This window comes from Thermobia domestica, chromosome 7 (assembly GCF_964235325.1).
Source record: "Thermobia domestica chromosome 7, izTheDome1.hap1.1, whole genome shotgun sequence".
NCBI classification, from domain to species: domain Eukaryota; kingdom Metazoa; phylum Arthropoda; class Insecta; order Zygentoma; family Lepismatidae; genus Thermobia; species Thermobia domestica.
Window position 1 is genome coordinate 86,021,579 of NC_137460.1, and position 22,126 is coordinate 86,043,704.

Below are 22,126 nucleotides of genomic sequence, written 5' to 3' on the forward strand. Positions count from 1 at the left end.
TTCTGCTTTGATCAATTGCAATACAGCCATAATATATGTGATTGAACACTTTTTCAAATTTCTTATGGTAGTCATAAATCCGCTCCATCCTGGCTGCAACTGTAATCCAACAAGCCATATAAGGTTGAGAGGAAACAGATATTGTGAAGATTGGTCCGTCAGAGATCTTGCTTGTTAAAGTTCACTTAAGTCTTCAATGACAATGACCCTTGAAAAAAAACCTGTATTTCACTTTTCCATTGGATATAAGTACTCTTGGATAGTAGCGGTGTTAATAAGACTCAACTGGAATTCTCTTAACTGTTATCTGAGTTTCAACATAGATATCTGGCGTGACACAATGAATCCCTCCCATATTACCTTTGCTATCAAGACTTCACACGTTTACGCAGGGGTAAAAGTGGGTCTGAAAAGATAGGGGACGGTAGGTAGCGACATGACGTTACACCGCGCCGTCCCCCGTCGTAATTTTTAGAAACTGAGCGGACGTTGTACATATTTTTGGGAGGTGGGGGAATGGCGTCCCTCGCGTTCCCCTTCACTTTTATCCCTGCGTTTCGTCAACATTACCAAAAACAAGTAGGAGAAATCCATCTGAATGAATAGCTGGAGACAGAGATGGGCACTTTTGCTAACCCTCACTCACCGTCACTCTCAATTGACTCCCTCACCCTCAGCCACCCTCACCATCAGTTGACTCCGTCAAAGTTACCCTCAGCCGCCCTCACCCTCAGTCGACTCCCTTACCCTCACCCTCAGTCGACTCCCTCACAGTCACCCTCAGCCACTCTCACCCTCAATCGACTCCTTTACCCTCACCCTCAGACACCCTCACCCTCAGCCACCCTCACCCTCAGCCACCCTCACCTTCAGCCACCCTCACCCTCAGTCGACTCCTTTACCCTCATCCTCAGCCACCCTCACCCTCAGTCGACTCCTTCGCCGTCACCCTCACCCTCACTCATCCTCACCCTCAATCAACTCCCTCACCCTCAGACACTCTCACCTTCAATCGACTCCCGCACCCTCACCCTCAGACACCCTCATCCTCAATCGACACTCTCACCCTCAGCCACCCTCACCCTCATTCGACTTCCCCACCCTCAATCGACTTCCTCACCCTCAGCCACCCTCACCCTCATTCTACTTCCTTACCCTTAGCCCTCTCACCCTCAATCGATTCCCTCACCCTCAGCCATCCTCACCCTCAATCGACTTCCTCACCCTCAACCACCCTCTATCAACTCCTCACACCCACAGTTTCTTTCATGTATTAAATAAACAATAAGTAAGGTTTAATATGATTCTCATTCAAGTGCTTGAAATTTTTATATTGTAATATACGTAGATATACGTTATATCTACGGTATAATATTATTTATATTTTATATATATATATATATATATATATATATATATATATATATATATATCATAGATGACCATTTTGCACTAGAATCGCTCGCGCTCGGGTTCACTAAGACAAGAAAGAATATAAAACGGTCGCGGACATAAGGTCACTGGTCATAAGCTCACCTTTGTTAATGTAAAAGCGGACAAAAACTCCCCGGACATAAGCTCAGCACTATAATATAACTATAAGATAATTAATGCAATAAAGAATACAATAATGATAACTAAATACATTTATAGGTTAACTAATTTAATTGTAAAGGAAAATAAACCTGAATAAAATAAAAGAAGCAGTTGAAAAATGGCAAACAGAAAATATGACAAAAATGAAAACCAGATTTTGAATGTTAATATGAAGTAGATTTTGAATATTAAAATATAAATTGAAAACGGACTTGGACAAACAAAAGAGCACTACTTCCTTTTACTGAAGACAGTAATCCAACTCTCTCCTCTATGCTGAAACTTTCGGTGCTGGAAATTTTCCAGCACAGAACTATTGGTAAACGAAATTTTGGTGAAAGGATGTCTCCTTGTTATGTTTTTTTTTTTTTACTATGGCTGAAATTAACTTCAGAAATATTTCATTTTCCTTTAGAAAAATGAAATGAAATCTTTTAAGTTTTACTTCCCACGATTATGCCGGTTAGACTAAAGAAGACTTATGAATAACGAATGAAATTGTGGAATGAAGAAAGTGGGAGAACCCCGAGGATACCCACGCACAAGGTAGTTGTCCACCACAAGGTTTACTTGGCGAGGACTGAGATGTAACCCGGGATCCAAGCACCAGAAGGGAAAGCTCTACCACTGAGCTACCGCTCTCCCCCTTTAGAAAAACGTATGATGGGTATGAACAGGTATTAAAATCTAGACTTTGACTAGTAGTAGGCCTAATAGAGCTACTAATGCTATATATCAGTTGTCAGATATCACAATAAAATAATAAGGGTGTTGCAGGGTTTAATGTGTTAAACGTGGCTTTGACTACTAGTAGGCCTACCTTCTCAATAGAAAGTAGGCTATATGACTAACGCCATATATGAGTTATCAGACATCAGAATAAAATCTTAAGAATGTGGCAGAATTCAAGTCTTAAGGCTGTTATTATACTTGCAGACCAATACTCATCAAATGAACCTCTTTCTTATTTTATTTATTAAAAACAAAACAACTTATGAACCAAAAGAAAAATCTTTGTGTTAGTAAATAAGAAAGAGATTTCTTTGAGTGTTAGGCTGCAAACACGACGACAGCACTAACGTAAGAAGCAAGGCCTAAATACATCTGAGAATGATGAATTCGTTAAAAAAAAGTCACAATCCATAATCACGAATCCCGTTAAGTAACGAAATTCTATTATGTAAGTATGCATGCCTAATCATGAAAATATTTTAATGCAGTGAAATTGATTGGATTGTCCGACCTATAAGAAAAATTTGGTTCCAAATTTCCAGGGCAAAAAATTACGCCTACTGTCGCCCATGCTTAACACATTAAACTTGCAACATCCCTATTTTATTCTGATATCTGATAACTGCTATACAACATTAGTAGCTCTGCTTTCTACTGAATTCTTAGGTCTATTTGTAATTGTAGTCAATATCTAGATTTTTATATTCAGGGTATTTTGTTACAAGTTCCTCCAGGTCTGTCCACGTTTAATACTGTACAACGCAACTCCCCAACGTCCTTATTTTATTTTATTTTTTACACCTGATAAGTGATATAAGATAGTAGCTCCATTTTCCGCTTAAGAAGTAGCCAACGTCTAAATTTCAATATTCGGTGAATTTTATTAAAAGTCCCTTAAATGAGCTTATGTTTGCTATCGGTGAGCTTTTGTCCGCCCCTGTAATATAAGACTACCGATGAGCTTATGTCCGGTGAGCTTTTTGCCGGTTAGCTTATTTCCGACGGGCGGCGGCAATTTTGTCACCGGAAACTTCGTCACCGGTAATTTTGTTACTAAAATATTACCATATAGGTAATTTCGTCACCAAAAATTTTGTCACGATAATTTCATCACCAGTGTCTTTTAGAACATAATACAAGTACAATGAATGAATCGAAAAAGCTTTTGAAATTGCTTTCTTTAATCTTCAACTGAAGCAAGTCAAAATATAATAATAATAATAATAATAATAATAATAATAATAATAATAATAATTATTATTATTATTATTATTATTATTATTATTATTATTATTATTATTATTATTATTATTATTAAATAGTTATATATTTTAGACATCGTATTTAAGATAAGAGATAATAATCTATCACCGTAATTCTATCTAAATACATATCATATAGGAAATTTTGTCACGGTTATTTTTTCACCTTCCTTGAACTAAGTAGAGGCAAAGTAAATGACCTAAACAGCTTACGTTATTTTAATCAAACTTGGAAAACAATTCGGTTGGTGTTGAACTCTGCAAAATTTAAGTTTCGGGTACTCGACGCAGGAACAAATACAAGAAAATAGTGCCAGCTTCAGCAAATGTTAAAAGCAAAGGCAACGTGGGGGAACTAATGGGTTTATATATCACTATTTACAAATATTAGGTTTCGCCAATACCAAAATTTCAGAACAGAAAATTGTAAACAAATATGAGAAGATATGCCAATCCGTTCATTTTCCCGCAAACTAGACGAAAATTTGCATCGTTCTTGTACCGTTCTCCGAGCCCAAACTCTTTGACCTTCCTCCACGTTAACTAAGTCATGTGAAAAGAGTGATCTTTTTTAGAAGCTATTGAAAGAAGAATGTTATATTTCAACTCTGATTAAACATTGGCGAATTATTATTGGATATATATGTGAAGAAAACAAATTTATATAAAGGAAGGAAACATATAAATATTTCTAACAGTTTCCTTTAAAAATAGCCTTATGGAACTATTGAGAAGTGAAACATGGATGGTGGACGGAAACTTTTCAATGGCTCCTTAAAAGAAAATCACGCAGGCCCTATATGTTATTTGAGGTGAGACTTCCTTTACTAGGTGTATGCCCTAATGCAGAGCAAGACACAAAATTCATATGAAGAACTGTTTCGTGCGGTGGTGCATCAGTGCAGTGAATTTAGTGAATACCCGGTCCCTGTAACGTGGTTATGGATTTCGAGATAGCGGAAATGTAGGCTGTAAAAGCAACTTTCGGAAACTCAACTCGTGTACAGCATTGCTTTTTTCACCTAACTCACTCAACGTGGAGAAAGGTTCAAGAGATTGGATTGGTGATGGGCATTTTTGCTAACCCTCACTCGCCCTCACTCTCAATCAATTCCCTCATCCTTACCCTCATTCACCCTCACCCTCAATCGACTTCCTCACCCTCATCCACCCTCACCCTCAGTTGACTCCTTCACTCTCACCCTCAGCTACCCTCACCCTCAGTTGACTACCTCACCCTCAGTTGATTCCCTCATACTCGCCCTCAGACACCCTCACCCTCAATCGAATCCCTCACCCTCAGACACCCTCACCCTCAGTTGACTCCCTCTCCCTCACTCTCAGCCACCCTCACCCTCAATAGACTCTTTCAGCCTCACCCTCATCTACTGAAATGAGGGTGATGAGGGTGAGGGCGGCCCTCTTGAGGGCAAAAATGAGTGCGGGTGCCCATCTCTGGCTGGGGAGCCAAAGTTAAGAATCGATGTTAGGTAGATTGTGGTTTCATGGTAAAATACTGCCACTCCCATTGATGAACTATGTTTATGTTGAACCGTATAATCGACGTAGGTTTAGAGCAAGACTTGTCTATATTATATGGGTGACAGAAACGATCTAGGCCTTACAGCAAATACGAGAGCGTGATTTCTAACAACACACCTACTTTCAACTTTCTGGGATTCACTTGAAGTTTCGTTTTTTGTAACTTGTAAACATATCAAGACTTTCTGGAATAAGACTTTTACCCCCCTGAATTAATTATGTTCGTAAAATCTGCACTTTCTTAGTACGTACTCTTTCTCCGTAACTTTTCATGCACATCGCCTTTTCTTTATACACTACCGGTAGCTTCACGAATATAATGTCCACCATTTTTACAACTACACTGTCTACGTTAAGTTCATTTCCACAAATTACACAAATGAAATCAAAATTACTCTTTGTTTATATGTATATTACAAATGTTGCTCAGGTAGCCTGGAACAATATGAAATTACTACACTGTTGTCAATGTAATATACTATACTGAGTTAAGTTTCATCAATCAAAACATGGAAATTTAAGTTTAAAATTAGGAACATTACTTTCTACTTTCTGTTATTAATTACTATAAGTGATACTGACAAAAAGGAATAGTAATATTGCCAGCTCGAAAATGTATAATCACAAAACGTTATAAAGAGTTATGTACAGTATTTTAAGTTGAAGTTTAGTTTTTGAAATGAAACACATTTGAGTTTTTATCCAGGCATAATACATAACATATTTTATACATTATTTTTAAAAAATCAACTGTGAAAAATCGTTTAGTGATTAAACATTTTACTGTTTGCCATGCTCTTGAAAACTGCTATTTTGCAGTTAAACCTAACGTAAACTTGTTTGTAGATTTAAAAAAAATAATAATAATAATAAAAATCTAAATTGATTATGAGCAAGTAAATAAAATGTTACGTTCTAGTTAAAGATAACGGGCCTTATGCAGAGTCGTTTTCACGTGTGATTAGTGACCTACTAAAGAGTTCGACTAACATATATTTCCTGCAGTAGTCAAGCCTTTAGTATAAAACTAATCATATGTCAAAACGACTCTGCATAAGGCGGCACAAATCAGAATACTAAAGGCATACTAATGTATGCCTACATTTCAAATTATAAACGAAAACCTTTCACAAAAGGAGAACCTACTAGATACTCATTAAGTACTTCTCACTTCCATTGCTTTAAATCACTTAGCACATATAAGCTTTCTGACGCATAAAGGTAGACAGTGTCAAAGCTGGGGAACGACGTGCGCCTAGCCGGCCTGCCAGAATGACTTTCCCGCACCTGCAGTTATTTGGTAAGAACTCTCTGGACGTCGTTCCCATTTTTATAAACTTATTAATACGTAACACAATTTTAAAGCTAATAAAACAAGCTAAAAGTTTTATTTGAAACTTTTGTTTTTGTGTTATCAGGCTTTTAATAATAATAACAAAAATCTTGAACATTATATTAAAAGATCTACTTTTTCAGCAATTTGTTTCAATAGCGCCATATATACTTACTTTAGCTAAGAACACATAAGGACATGATTTAAAGAATGTAAGTGAGGAAGCTGACTTCAAAAAAATCACATGGATACGAGCTGGCGTAATCGAGTTATTAGCATTTCAATGTAGGTATGCAAATTTGCATGTTTAGGGCCGTGGGGGGGGAAAGAGGGGGAGGATTGGGGACTTCCCTTATGATGTTGTAATAACTGGCTAAATTTCAGCTTATTACTAATTAGTCCCGACAAAAGCCTATTTTTTTCCTTTATTGACGGTTTTTAATCGTTCCGATTTTGTAGTCAAGGCAGCTTCGCCTATTTTCCCTTTTTCGTTAGTTTGGTGCATTCCTGATTCAACCATGATTTGTTTCTACGTATTTCCGTGTGCCTCAATTTTTCTCTTGCTGAAATTTTAATGTTATCCCTAATTTGAACCCAATGCTCTCAAAACCTTCTAAAACCGAGAACCTATTATACTTCAATCTGGTATTCCCCTCTCGCCTGGTTCTGTTCTTATTTCTTTAAACTAAACGTCTCCGTTAAATATTCTCTTTATTCAACGATAATATCTCTCTCTTGTTATCGCTGCTACTAGATAGTAATCAGTGTCACTGTCGGGTCCTTTGAACGAGCGATCATCAGTTATGCTAGACTTTCTTCCTCTGTCTACTAAAACGTGATCAATTTGATTATATGTGTTTCCATCTGGCGAGGTCCATGTCCCGCGTGTATTTATGAACGACGCGATGTAGGAATTTTGTACTATTCACGATGTGGTTTTTGAATGTTCCAAAGTTCACAAAACTAACGCTTTTGTCATTACTTTCCTTATGCAGACTTTGCTTTCCCTATAACCGGTTTGAAAATATCCTGTCGCCCTACTTTCCATTGAAATCCTCTAGTAGAATTTTCATGTGGTATCGCGGGACTTGGTCGAATAACCGTGAAACTTCTTCTTAAAAAGTATTTTTTATATCTTCATCCTTATCTACTGTTGGGACATGTACACTCATGTCCAAAATGATTGTCGCATATCTATAACTGTTTTCTTGTAAGAATATAATTTGATAATGATTTTGCAGGGTACTTTTAATACTGATACTATGTGTATAATCGGAAAATGTATATTTGTGGTACATTTCATAGGAAAAGAATTATAAATACGAAAATTAGAATGAGTAAAACAAAATCTTGCTAAACGGACAAGAAAGTTTTATTTTCGTTTTATTATTCTTATTTATTGCTCTTTTGACATGAAATTTGCCACATACATGTCTTTTCCGATTATACATATACTAACATAAGAAATACCGAGCGAATTCGTTATTATATTATATTCCTACAACAACACATTTATAGACATGCGACAATAATTTTGGACATGAGTGTACATTTAAAACAATAATATCACACCAACGACCCTTAAGACTAACAAATTCAACCCGTTTAATTGGTGATATTAAAAGAATCGAACTTAATAGGCTATTTGTGTGGTCACAAGTGAATAAAATTACAAAAGTTTACAATTATTACTAGAAATTAATGCTGTCACCCATTTCGAACATTTTAAACGCACATAGTTTCTAATGTATTGAAATTTCATTTCCTATCGATAGTACGAAACGTTACAAATAGTTGCACTGTAAATTTCCATAACTTTATCAACTTTAACAAATACTCCAAAATACTCCTCTTGAAAACAGCTCTATTTGTTAAAGAATACATAATGATTTCAATTATTTCTTTTGGCTGTTGCAATGGTCTGTCGATAAAAAAAGCTTGATAAAAAAATCAACATAGCATAACAACAAAAGCTGCTTCTGTTATATGCAAAAAAAAAAGGAAAGCTTGGTGCAGTGAGTTTAGGGGGGGGCGAATTCTTCTTCGCCTCTGGCGCCGAAATTTCTAGCTACAACTCTGCGCAAGATAATAGTCTTTCTGTTTGTTTCTATATTTTGGGTATGAAGAGGTAATATACGTTTGGTAAACAATGAATCAGTGGCGTCTTTAGCTGGTAAGCCAGGTAGGCACGAGCCTATCCAAAAAATTTTCAAAAATATATAAACGCTAAAAGATATACTAAAGAGTAAATATATTTTCCACTATTTATATTAATGGTAGATAATTATTTAACAAATACCATCAACCACTAGCGTAAAATTAATTTCCTACTATCATTAATCAGTCAAATGTGTGTGTGTGTGTATCCATAAGCGAGTAAGCGGACCTACCCAAAATTAAAATCTTAAAGCCGCCCCTGCAATGGGTATGGAATGTTAATCGCAAAAGCTAACATCTAGGTTTAAAACAAGTTTCAACATTTAACTATCTTCCCTCCCTTCCTTCCGTCCCTTACCAAGCTCCTTTACTGGAAATTTGTAATTTTCCCTTCGGTACTCCAAGAATCTCTTGAAAGCATTCACTCAATCCAGCTTAAATTTATATATATATATATATATATATATATATATATATATATATATATATATATATATATATATATATATATATATATATATAAAATCGGAAATATTTTCATACTCGTATAAGAAATGCTTTCTATCATCTCCACTTACTAATCACGAAACTCTGGCCAAAGACAGAGGGAAAAATGTAATAAATGCGAAAAATCGTGCACTACAATATACGCGCAAGATGTAATGAGCAAAGGTGTACATGTAGTATTGTCTACAGAATGATTAATAAATCCAGGATCTAACCTAAACAGTAGACTTCATAATTTGACCCAAAAAGTCAGAAGACGGTGGTTAGAAAGATTTTTAGAGGTTGTTTAGTACAACCTAGTTTAGTTAGTGCGTTTTTGTTATGTGGACGAGTTGTCGTTTGTTGTAATTGTCCGTCCTTTACGTAGAATATGAGTATATACCTTTATCTGTTTAATAGGTCTATGATAGACCCCTTATACTGCTTCTTTAAAAAAAGACTTAAAATAATTTCAGTTATTTAATTTATTATGAGCCCTTCAAGAAATTGGAAGAAATTTTGATTTCAGAAAGTATTTTAAATTACTCTATTGTTCCTGGTGGTTAGAAGCAGAATGGTAACCAAGAAAGTTCTGTATTTTTTGTGGAAGTCCGTGTTTCATTGGCCCTCATACCAAGAGCTGAATGCGAATGGAGATAAGGCAAAGGTCAGGAAGGCGCAAGTTGTTTGTGTGGGTATAACCAACATACTACTTGGCTGTGGCAGTTAAGTTACATCGTGAACTTTCGTAAGGACAGAGTGAACATGGGACCTCTACAGAGCGTAGTAAGGGCGTGTGTGCTGTACGAGTTCAAACTGGGGTCAAAGGTCGCTGCAGCGGGGCGGAAGATATGCCAGGCCTTAGGTGAGGTGTTGAGACTACGCAGACACTGTAGCGGTGGTTTAACAAGTTTAAGGACGGTGATGAAACACTCGAAGACGCACCACGTGCCGGAAGACCAACACATGTACAAAATGAAAATCTTCGGGAAGCAATTGAGGCGAACATTGGCCAGACATGTGAGGAGCTGGCAGTACAATTCAGTGTGACTGGAGAAACCATTCGACAGCAGCTCCATCAACTTGGAAAGCACTACAAGTTGGGTTGATGGGTCCCACATGATTTGACTCCTGGTCAGAAGGCAACGCGAGCAGACATTTGTGTTTCTTTGCTGTCTTGACTGAGAAAGGAGATTTCTGAACAGTATGTTGACATGGGATGAGCAGTGGGTTCTGTACGAATCTCCACGGTGCCACGCCGTCATAACTGATTAGCATTCCATAAACCGATTCCGAAACAGCCGAAACTAGCACTGCGCCAGAAGAAGTTTCTCCTGTGTGTTTGGTGGACTGCTCGCGGCATCGTGCATCGGGAATTGCTACCAGCTGATGAGAGCATTGTGACTGTTCAATATATTATTATTATCATTATGATATAAGAACATGAAAACAATATAGAATAACAACAACTTCTAGCACATAATGAAACTCTTTACACAATGCCTTATCTCTTTTGGCATGAGAAGCTATACTTCTTACAAACAGATGTTTAAAAAATGTGCTTCACAAAACCAACCACATGTTTTAATTTTGCACAAGTTCTCGAAAGTCTTTAATTTTCTAGTTTCCACAAACTCTAATTCCCATGCTTTACGATTTTAACGTAGTATATGGTTTACATAGAAAAGTATTAGCGATTTAACATAACACGAAAAACAAGTTTGTCACCTAGACTGATTTCAATGCTTGGCATTCACAGCTGAGAAATGGTACCTTGTTTAATGTACTTTCTTCCTTCCCAGAAACAAAATATGAATATTTACAATGAGAATAAACATCAAGAAAACTAGGCACACATCATGATATTTGTAAGGTTTACCATTATTATGTATTTTACTTAGTTTCAGACTAGAAGGTAGGAAGAGAGTACCCCTCGTTGAAGTTTCAGACTAGAAGGTAGAAAGAGAGTACCTCTCCTTGACATTTACAGCTATGCAATGAATTGCCTGCTCGTACATTTGCATAGCGATGATTTTAGTTCAGTCACTCGCCAATAGAAGCAACACTCCGCATCCTTAGATAAGGATTGTAGCTCCTGGTGAAATGAAATGAAATCTTTAAGTTTTACGTCCCACAGTTATGCCGGTTAGGCTAAAGGAGACGGTGATGATGAGAGATGAGTGAAATGGTGAAATGAAGAAAGTGGGAGGAAACCGGAGAACCCCGAGAAAACCCACGAGCACGGTGTTTGTCCACCACAGAGTTCACTTGGCGAGGGCTGGGATCGAAGTAGCTCCTGGTGAGTACTGGGTATAGAATAGGTTACATTCTAATGTTTCTCAAGTCGATTACGTTACAGCATCAATGCAACTGCACTGAGAAAAAAAGAACTAGGATTTCCGTGTGGATACATCGTATTTACGCGGGTGCGCTCCTTAAGTAATGTAATTTCATGTATAAAAGTACAGCAGGTGGGAACACCATGCCAAGTCTGGAGTTGGGAGTCGAACTAGACTCGCTGTGATTGGATAATTTTATTCACATGATTGATGTCGTGTTAAAAACTATTGCTCTCGTAAGGTAGGGAGTCACAGATTTAGAAAGAACCAAGAGGGGACACTCGTAGGAAGGTAGTAACAACATTATATACATAAGTTACCACCATCGGAATGGGTATGGCGTTAATTCTAGATTTGAAATGGTGGTCCCACAATACAAAATTTTCGCTGGACTGTGGTGTAGATCGTACTACTGATGAAACAACATTACTTAATGTGGTGCCCCGCGTAACCTGGTAAAAACAGCATTTACATGCCGACTGGACTATGCATTTTTCTCCGTGTGTGTACTGTCATCAGTTGAGCCGTGTTCAAGAAAAACTCAAAACTTTGGAGCCAGCACTTTTGAATCGCAAAGGGGCCCTCCTGTTGATGACCCAGGACACTATTCCACGCCTTGGATAGGAAACGGTATTGCATCCTCCATACTCCCTGGACCGTCCTATTATCACCTGTTCTATTCCTTGGACAATCACTTTAGAGGACGCCAGTTCAAATCTCTAATAGAGATGCAAAATGCATTTGATACCTTCTTCGGTTCACGTCCCACCAAGTTCTACCGCCATAGAATCCATGGCCTTCCAGAACGTTGGCAGAAGGTTTCGATGCTGGTGAGGACTATTCTTGATCTTCCAGGTACGTCTCTTAGGTGACATATCGATGTTTGAAGGTGGTCGGTGAAAAAGCGATAGAACTTTCTTAATTACCTTATAATTCATAGTTTCTTGATCCCAGAAACTGGAATTAGGTAACAAGATATTTAAAAGGTATGTAAATACGATTGCATCTTACGTAACTCGAACCAAATAATAATGCTACTTGATACTTCCAAGAAATAGCATTGTCACGTTTCGCACATTGAAGTTGATAATAAGTATATTTGTAACATTTATTGTTTTTGTTTCTAGTCATGCCACTAACCTGCTAGGAGCAGCATTTTTGAGAAGTACACTTGGAGCTCGCAATTTGTCTGACATTCTCTCAGACAAGGAAGGTATTGCTAACACACTGCAGATAGATTTAGATGAAGCTACTGATCCATGGGGAGTTAAAGTTGAACGTGTGGAAATGTAAGTAAAATTGCTGAATTAATAGATTATTTTAATTGTCATTAAAATTATACAATGTGGCTTGCAGAGCGTAAGGAACGTCATTTAATATTAATCAAATTTGCTGACCTGAGACATGTTTCTACGATAACCAAAATTTAATATGCAACATATAAACTTAAAAATTTATATTAAGATGTAGCCTTTGAATGCTAAACATTGTTTGGATGGATGGAAAATACTTCAAAAACACATATGTCGAAAGAACTTTGATTTCGGATGACCTGTAATGTAAATTCGTCTTACTCGAAAAGTACGCATGAGAATTGACCCTGTCTACACAATGACGTCCTCCGTATCAACCTTGGTTCGTACTGTCTGGGAATGTGATGTTTTTCAGAGTAGAGGAATAAAGGCGACAACGGAGAGACCACGTGGTAGTTTAATGGTGGTACTGGCGCTTTCAAGCCGGCACTGGCGGTTACCAAGAGGCCACGTTGCAGTTCTGCTGGTTACATAGAGACCACATGCATATTTAAGGGCGGCACTAGCGGTACAGACGAGAACAAAGGGCGGATCCCGCTTTATTACGGCCATGGCGGCAAAATTGCGGCATTCGTGTAATTTCGTAACAGTACTGCCGCGTTAGCCGAAATCGGCCTGCGAAATTTTAGACGGCAGGTCGCCACGGTTCGCGGTCAATCCGCCTATGTCTTACACATGGGGCAGCACATTATTAAACCGAAATTAAAGTTTTCGAGTTATTGTAGTTTTGTGCTGTATCTCATTAGCAGTAATGTGCATTTCCGTCGTGCTAGTGTCATAACGTAAAGTTTGAGAGGAGTATGCTTTAGTATCAATTTCATTGCAAGAGTGGCGTCATTATCGTATAGCATAAATTTTTAGATTTACATAATATAATAGTTTTCTCGATTTTCTCAAAAAACTACGCATAAACATTTACACTTATCCATACATTTTGTTCAGCTCGAAGAGATATATCGATTGGGATGTCAGTGGCGTATATTGTGGACTACCGGCGATACCCCTAGCACATTGAGAGAACAAATTATTATAATACGTTTAAACTAATTTAGATTAATAATTTTACGATTTCATTGTTCTTCTTTCTTTTAATTGTACAGTTCTAGTCACAACAATGAGGACTGACTTCCAGAAACTAAGTCCAAAAATTGAACCTAGATCTTCACCTACCTTGGATCTCCTTTTAAGGGAAATCTATTTTCCTTCCATTCTCTAATAGAAATAGATCTTCCGGACATTGCCTCCAAGAAAATATTCAAATTGCGTCTAGAAAACAATCATAAAAAACATGAAAGAGAAACTGTAATACTACCTGATACAAAATTAAAACCTGTGGAAAGTAGACCGTCAACAGACCAAGGGACAGAAGCAAACGGAACGAGCCATGCGCTCTTGGTCGAGTAGATAACATAATGAATTCGCGTGTTAATGTTTATTTGGAACATGGTTCGAATCCTGACTAGGTAAAAGATTTTCGTAAATAAAGAATCTGAATTTTATTGACAAAGAGCATTCATGTTTGAATTAAAGAAATTTATAAATATATATCACAGCTACAGTATTTAATATACTACATTTAGAACTTAAAAAAAAAACAACTCTTTCTCCTCTTGTCTTTAACATTTACCCCAGCATCGGAGACCCATATTTCATTCCCAATTGGGGGTTAATCTGGTTCGGATTTCACGTTAACCGATGTGTCCAGGTCTTATACAGCCTTGGTGTTGAAAGGGACGCTAAACCCAAATACAACACGATCTAATGTTCACCCTTCAACCGAAAGCTCCACTTACAAGTAACACTTCTCAAGTGTAACACTCCGATTTTGATCAAATTTGGCGGGTAGATACAACATATGAAGCAAACGAATACGTGCTTTTATTTTCTGCGGAAAAACGTTTTTAGGGGACAAAAGCCCCCATCCAAAATGTTGAAAGTTGACACCCGAAAGGCAAGAAGAAGAGGACCCAAGTAAATGAAATTGTGCACAGCTATTGTAGACGTAAAATGAGGGAACGCGTGTTTCGTATTTTCCTGAAAAAAAAAACAATTTGGTTGCGCACGGACCTCTCTAAACCTTTGATCACGAAATATCGAAAGTGCCAACAACAGTATATCAGGGGCCCCTAATGAACATGAAGAATTGCAACGAAACTTTGTGTAGGCACAATACGCAAAAAATAAACGAACACGGGTCTTTTTATTTTCTGCGCAAAAACCATTTTATGGACAAAAGCCTCCACCCAAAATTTTGAAAGTTAACGCCAGAAAGGCAAGAAGAAGTGAACCGAAGTGAATGAAACTGTGCACAGATATCGTATATGTAAAATGAGGGGGATACGTGTTTCGTATTTTCCTTTGAAAACAAAAAGTTGGGTAGGGCACAGAGCCTTCCAAAACTTTGATCACGAAATATCAAAGGTGCTCATAAGTATACGTCAGAAGTACCTAAATGACATGGAAAATTGCAAGGAAACTGTTTAAAGACAATAAACAATAAATAAATAAATAAATAAATAAATAAACGAACACGTTTTTTTGTGTGTGTGTGTGCGGAGAAACTGTATTGGGGCCAAGGCTTCCTCCGAAAAAAGTAAATATTATCGTAGAAGCAGAGGAAGAACTGAGCCGAAGCGAATGTAGCCTAATTGTGCATAGATATTGCATATGTAAAATATACCAATACGGGTTTCACAAGTGTTCCCATCCGATTTCTTCAAATTTGGCAGATCAACAGAAAGCACAAGCAGAATAGCGTATTTTATAGTATTTCAGGAGGCGCCTTTAGAAGTTACAATGTTTTTCCGCATAAACAAAAACACGTGTCCATTTATTTCCTCTTTACTGTTGATGTGCCAAATTTGAAGCAAATCGTATGGGGATACTTGAGAAACACGAAAGGTTTTATTTTACATATATAATATCTACACACAATTTCATTTGCTTCGGTCCACTTTTTTTCTGCGCTATAACGTTATATTTACTTTTTTTTTTTTTTTTGCAGGGGGCCTTGGACCCAACACTGTTTTTCCACACAAACTAAAAACACGTGTTCGTTTATTTTTTGCGAATTGTCCCTACACAAAGTTTCGTTGCAATTCTCCATATCCTTTAATAACTTCTGACGTGTACTTATGCCCCCTAACACCGTTTTACCGCAGAAAATTAAAAAAAAAACACATATTCATTTATTTTATGTGTAGTATCTACCTGCCAACCTTTATCAAATTCGAAGTGTTAAACTTGAGAAGTGTTACATGTTAGAAACTAATTTTTTAGTAATTCATGTAAGCAGGTGCGTCATTTCTGGAGAGCAGTAGAGCAATTGCCCTTCCACCCTGAGTTTGATATTACATACAACTCTTTAATCAATAGTATAATAATATACTATTGAAAAACGTGAAACTATGTAGGGTCGACCGGGGCACGTTTCTTATAGGGGCACGTTTTCCAACTGGCTTTAGTTCTGAAAGTATCCGGTAGATCGCTCCGACGGGTGGACTGGCTGAAGCAGCAATGCTTGGCACGCCATCTACGTAAGTTTCAGTTGAGTAGCTGTGTTGACGTAGGCATGAGATCTTGTGAAATCATTTTTTTTTTTTTCCGAAAATGAGTAAAGTATCAGGTCTGCATTAAAACTTAAAATAAATGTACTAGTGTTAAACGTACTGCTTTGCTTAATTACCTGTGTTTTAGCATGTGAAGTAGTTGGAACACTTGCCCCTGTATAGTTTTAGTAGGTTGGCCAACTTGCCCCGCATACGGGGCACATTTTCCAACGTCATATGATCACACTTAACCATTGGGAGTGAAACTCAATATTCATTTTGTGAAAAAAATACCTGTTCCACTTCATTCACAAAGGTACAAGGAAGAAAATGATATCCTGTTTACCACTAAATAGGTTTCAGATAAAATACAACACATGCAAATTTTAAAAAAAAAAAAAAAAAGTTGGCAAATGTGCCCCGGTCTCCCCTAGTATATCGTAGAGTGTACCTGAAATAACTACTTCGGGCAAGATAAATCATTGTGTAACAAAATAAATGGTCGCTGAATTTTATCAATAGTAGCAAAACTGTCCTTTCTGCGCACAAAAAGATGTAATAAATTATGAAACCGGAAATTTGACTATTGTAGAAATTGTCCTTTTCCCCTTCAAATATCGATTTTTTAAAATGCTGAATTATTTAAGTACGTATAATGATTAGATTGTGTACCGCAGAGCACATCTCTAACTTAAGCAAATCCTAATTTTGAGCATTTCGGAATAAAGAAAAAAAAATAGATATTCTCATTCAATGGAAAAAGTAAGTTACTTTCCATTCTTAGAAGCTGAAGTTTTAGAAATACTGAAACACATATTTCCTTATTATTTAAACACCACCCACCATGAACCACTATCATCCACTGTGACCTACTCTGACTCACCAAAATCCATCGTCATCAACTCTGAACACGATCCACGGCCTCTTCTGTACTGACTAGAGTTAACACTTGTAATAAAACAAGCCTGTGAAATTGTCACTAATCGGAGTTTGAATTTCTAGTCAATCGCTCAAGCACTACTCTGTTACAATAACGGTGGATCTGACCTTTACGATATAAAATGGTAAAGTGTTTGTCAGTGAGGAAATTGAAACAGTTCCAGATGGGGGGAAATTAGTGTGTGCCTAAAATATACTTGTACTAAGAGAGTATTCTTGCAAGTGTTATTTTCTGAACGCATTCCAAAAGAAACTTCTGCGCGGGTACCCTATGTGAGAGCATCTTCATAAAGTATGCTCATAATTGTAGTTTGTGTAATCACTAAAACACCACGTTAAATTTAAGTTACAAATATGCATAATTGCAATTATTATGAATATTTATTCAAAGTAGTTTACCTAAAGCAAAGAAGAGACTTACTAAAAATTAGGTACAAAGTTGAATAACACAAATAAGCCATTAGTAATACAAGTATACATTTTCCATAATTCGTAATTTGCCACCTTAAAACAAATCTGAAATCGAGTTTAGTTCCTGTTGGTAACTTTTTCGTGGTAAATCATCCGCAGCGGAATGATGTCCATCCTTCAGCCAAGAAATAACTAGCTCGACTACTTTGAGCTTGTCTAGCAGTGGGCATTAACATTGATGAACAACAAGTTAGACAATGTTTGAGCACTTAGTCTATTTCTAATATCAGTCATCTGTAAATCCCCGTTCTCACTCTGTCGTGGAAATTTTTAATACTTCTACCCGATTTCTGAAACTCTTCATCGACAATCTGCTTGTTAGACTTAAGTCTGATAACGATTTTTCTTGGTCAGTTTTGAAATACTCAGCAAGAAGTATCATCTCTCTATCGCCATACATCTTTTCCATATCGACCATGTCAGTTGGCAATGTCGACTCATGGAGAACAGAAACTTCATCTACCACGGCTTCGATAGAGAATCTTGTGAATAAATTATCAATTAAAGCCTGATACACTGATGATTTCTTATTTGTCTATAAATTTATTTTTTGTAATTACACATGAAGGTTGTATGCTATTACCAAGTTCCCTTCCCCGTCTAGAAAGCGAAAGGGAACGAGGTTCCTAGAAAGTGTTCAGAGATGAATGGGAATTTCCCTCCTTCTTCCCCTTCAATTACCACACTGCTGTTTGCCATGTGCCAAATTGCGATGAATTTCGATTAAATTATCATAGTATAATTATTTTCTTGTTGAATTATCAATACTTTTCAGTGGAAAAAAGGATGAAATTTGAAAGTTCCAAATTAAGGTAAGTAGACCAACGTAAAGGGAAAAAAAGTGTAAAATTTTCCATATAATTATGCGTACAATCCAAACTTAAAATTTCCGTGTAATTAAGCTTACCGTACAAATGTTATGCCTATTTTTCTCACAACTTTATGGGTTGATTGCCCTGTGCTGTAAGCGCTCCATATAATAAACATAAGCTTCAGCAATTATTATAGTAGAAAGCAATGGATATATGAAGCCAAGTACTGTATTTTTGTTTCTGATTTTTTTCTTAAATAACATCGATCGTTTTCGATCATTTTTACAAACCAACTCACTACCAATTTTCCATATATAGAAAGTGCCCCCTTCCCCCACATAAAGGAGAATTTTAAAAAATGTTAGGGCACATTCTGTTTATTTTCAATAAAGAGTTAATACACTGAATTTCAGCTCCGTAAGTTTAACGGCTTGCGAGATACTCATTTTTTTCGCAGAAATTCGGATCCTCACTACCTCCTTAGGATATTATGCATTATAATAAAAGCAATATAACATCCTAGTTTGGATTAAGGCCTGACGATATACGAAAAGCAGTTTCATTCGACTTTGCAATTTGACCATGATGATCAGGCACACATAGTTACATTCATTTTTTTATATAATAATTTATATATTTCAGTGATTCAAAAATATATTTTTTCCAGTAGTTAGCTCCTCTAAAAACTCACAGGTCTCGAAAGCCAAGTAGTAGTATAAGTCCTATTGCTATTATTGCAATTAAAAATAGCAATATTTAAAAGTGCCTAAGTTCTTTTTTCACTTGGTTAGATATACTCACCTCAGGTAAGTAGACAGAAACAAATGGAAAAGAAAGGGAAATGAAGGTCTTGAAAGTAAAACGAAGACAAATTTACCAGTCTTCAGAAGATACTGTCTACAATGCAGTGAGCAGAGTGCGTCGGTAGATGATAGTGAGTCAGTGGGTCGCAGTGGGTCATGGTGGGTGGTGGGCCGCAGTAGTTCACGATGGGTGGTGGGTCACAGTGGGTCACGGTAGGTGGTGGGTCACAGTGGGTCACATGCTGTTGACCCACGACCCACTGAGAAAATTTTACCCACTTGACCCACCGACCCACTCCATCCCTGGTGTCAGTATCATATATTATACTAGCTTCAGATATATTTACTTTCGTTAATATTTATTACTTTGCTTGCAGAAAAGATGTGAAGTTGCCATATATGATACAGAGAGCTATGGCAGCTGAAGCGGAGGCAGTTAGAGAGGCAAAGGCTAAACTAATTGCAGCCGAGGGTGAAATGAACGCTTCAAGATCTTTGAAAGAGGCTGCGGATATGATGGCGGCAAGTCCAACTGCTCTACAGGTATGTTTTTAAGCTGAATGTATTTAATAATGTAATAGAAAATAAAATACATATTAATAACCCTTTGGGGATCTTATCGTACATTTTGTACGATACGCATTTTTCATGGTACATTGCGTTATTTCTCTTCTATTTGAGCTTTTTCGTCCGTTTTTTTTTGTTTGTTTTTGTTTTTGTTTTTCAAGTCCAAATACATTGTAGAAGACACACGGTATCTCACGCAAAATAATATTGTCTAGGGAGACCGTTATCAAGACTCACTTATCTGCTTTCGATTTCCAGCCATTTAGAAAATCGGCATTTATTTTCGCGTTTCTAAATAACTGCAAACTCAAAGCTACTAGGTGACTCGTGATAACGCTACCTCATGCAAAATAACATCGTCTAGGGAGGTCTTGATCCACTTTTCGATTATCTTTTATCTATTTGAAGATATCTCATAATTACTGTAAAATAAGCGGTATTTTAATTTCGCAGTGATAGGGACTCTTAATGAAATTACTCACTGCAATATAAAACATTGAACTGCAATTTCGATTTTTATATGTTTATAAATGCTGGCGTTTTTTCGGCCATGTCCAGTTAACTCTAACCGAAACCCGTTTTCTTACAGGCATACTTTCGGGTGGGCTTTATAATCTCGGAATTGGTCAACTGCCCCTTCCCCACAGAGCTTTTTTTTTTTTTTAATGCTGTCATCAATATACGAAAATATTGTCGCAATGCAACCCCTCATATTTTGATTTTGCACTTTTAACCAGACAAAATTTTCTGAAATATGACCAAAATATACTACGAGATACTGTGAGACGATAAGAAGTATATCTGTGCTCCAGCAAGAATAAAACCAATTCAGTTCTGTATATGAAACACCGAATTGCAGTTTCAGCGTTTACATTTTTAAAGAGAAGAATCCAACACAAATGTGATTTACTCTATTAAACTTAAACTGATCACAAGTAGCATTTCGTCAAAACACTAACAACTGCTTTTTTGCCTTCATTCTTTTTTATATACATTCACATTAGTGGTAATCAATTGTACTAATTCCAGCCGACATATCCATGGTCCAACCTTTAAATTGCTGCTTTACCATTTGGATGGGTGTTGTTGTTCGTTCAATTTTACACGTTAAGTTATCCTTTATAGCAGTGATGTGCAGTTCACCCAAGCAAACAAAGTACTGTTTGGTTAAATGAAATTGAAGACTTTGGGGCAAAAACCAGTCAAGTTCAAAAAAGTAAAAGTGTAAAGGAGACAGCTTCACAATAGTTTCTCGTCGTCCGATTTTCTTCAAACTTGACACATATATACTAGACCTAAAATAAATCGACACATTTTTTTTTTTGTTTCTTTCGGAAAATAGGTTAAGGGGACAAATGGCCCCTTTTAAAAAAAGGGTAACCCTGATTAAAAAGACCACATTAAAGAAACAAAACTCTGCCGATGCAGAGATGACTTCAAAGTAGGAAATATATGTTTTGTCGTTTTTGCGAGAAGAGGGTTGCAGGGAGAAATGACCCTCTTCGAAATGACAAAGGAAAATCTTTGAGTTTTACGTCCCACGGTTATGCCGGTTAGGCTAAAGGAGACGGTGATTATGAGAAATGAGTGAAATGGTGGAATGAAGAAAGTGGGAGAACCCGAGAAAACCCACGAGCACGGTGTTTGTCCACCACAAAGTCCACACGGTGCGAGCTGGGATCGAACCAGGGACCCCAAGCACTGGAGGTGAACGATCTACCACTGAGCCACCACGCCCCCCGAAATGACAAAGGACTCGAACAATCCTTACGCAAATTGGATTCCGGTGGAATGCTTGAAACCATGGTATGTTGTAGATATTGAAAAAGTCTCAATCGGCACAACCACAAACCACTGGCCGTTTGGCTTCTACAGGGCCACTTTTTTTTTTTTTTTTTAAACAGCCGAAGATAGCGATATTTTGGATTTCGGTAAAAATGACTCAAATCGTGATATGTTGTAGATATTGTGATCCTGATAAAAAGTCTTAATGGACATAACCACCAATCACTGATCGTTTGGTCACTTCGGGTCACTTTTTTGAAAGCAGCCGAAGATAGTGATATTCTGGATTTCGGTGAAAATGACTGAAACCGTGATATGTTGTAGATATTGTGACCCTAAGAAAAAGTCTCATGTGACACTACCACAAATCATTAATCATTTGGTCATTACAAGGCTACTTTCTTGAAAACAGCAGAGTATAACAATGTTTTGGATTTCCGT

At 37.1% G+C, this 22,126-nt stretch overlaps 1 protein-coding gene across 4 annotated transcripts in view; it reads left to right on the forward strand.

The window, feature by feature from the left end:
- The window catches only part of LOC145688902 (band 7 protein AGAP004871-like), a 74,534-nt gene that overhangs the window by 45,217 nt on the left and 7,191 nt on the right, over positions 1 to 22,126 (forward strand). For all 4 annotated transcript variants that reach the window (XM_081763069.1, XM_081763072.1, XM_081763070.1 and 1 more), the window contains exons 5-6: positions 12,575 to 12,736; positions 19,711 to 19,876. In XM_081763069.1, coding sequence (XP_081619195.1) covers positions 12,575 to 12,736; positions 19,711 to 19,876 — 328 coding nt within the window. The remainder of the gene's footprint in view (positions 1 to 12,574; positions 12,737 to 19,710; positions 19,877 to 22,126) is intronic.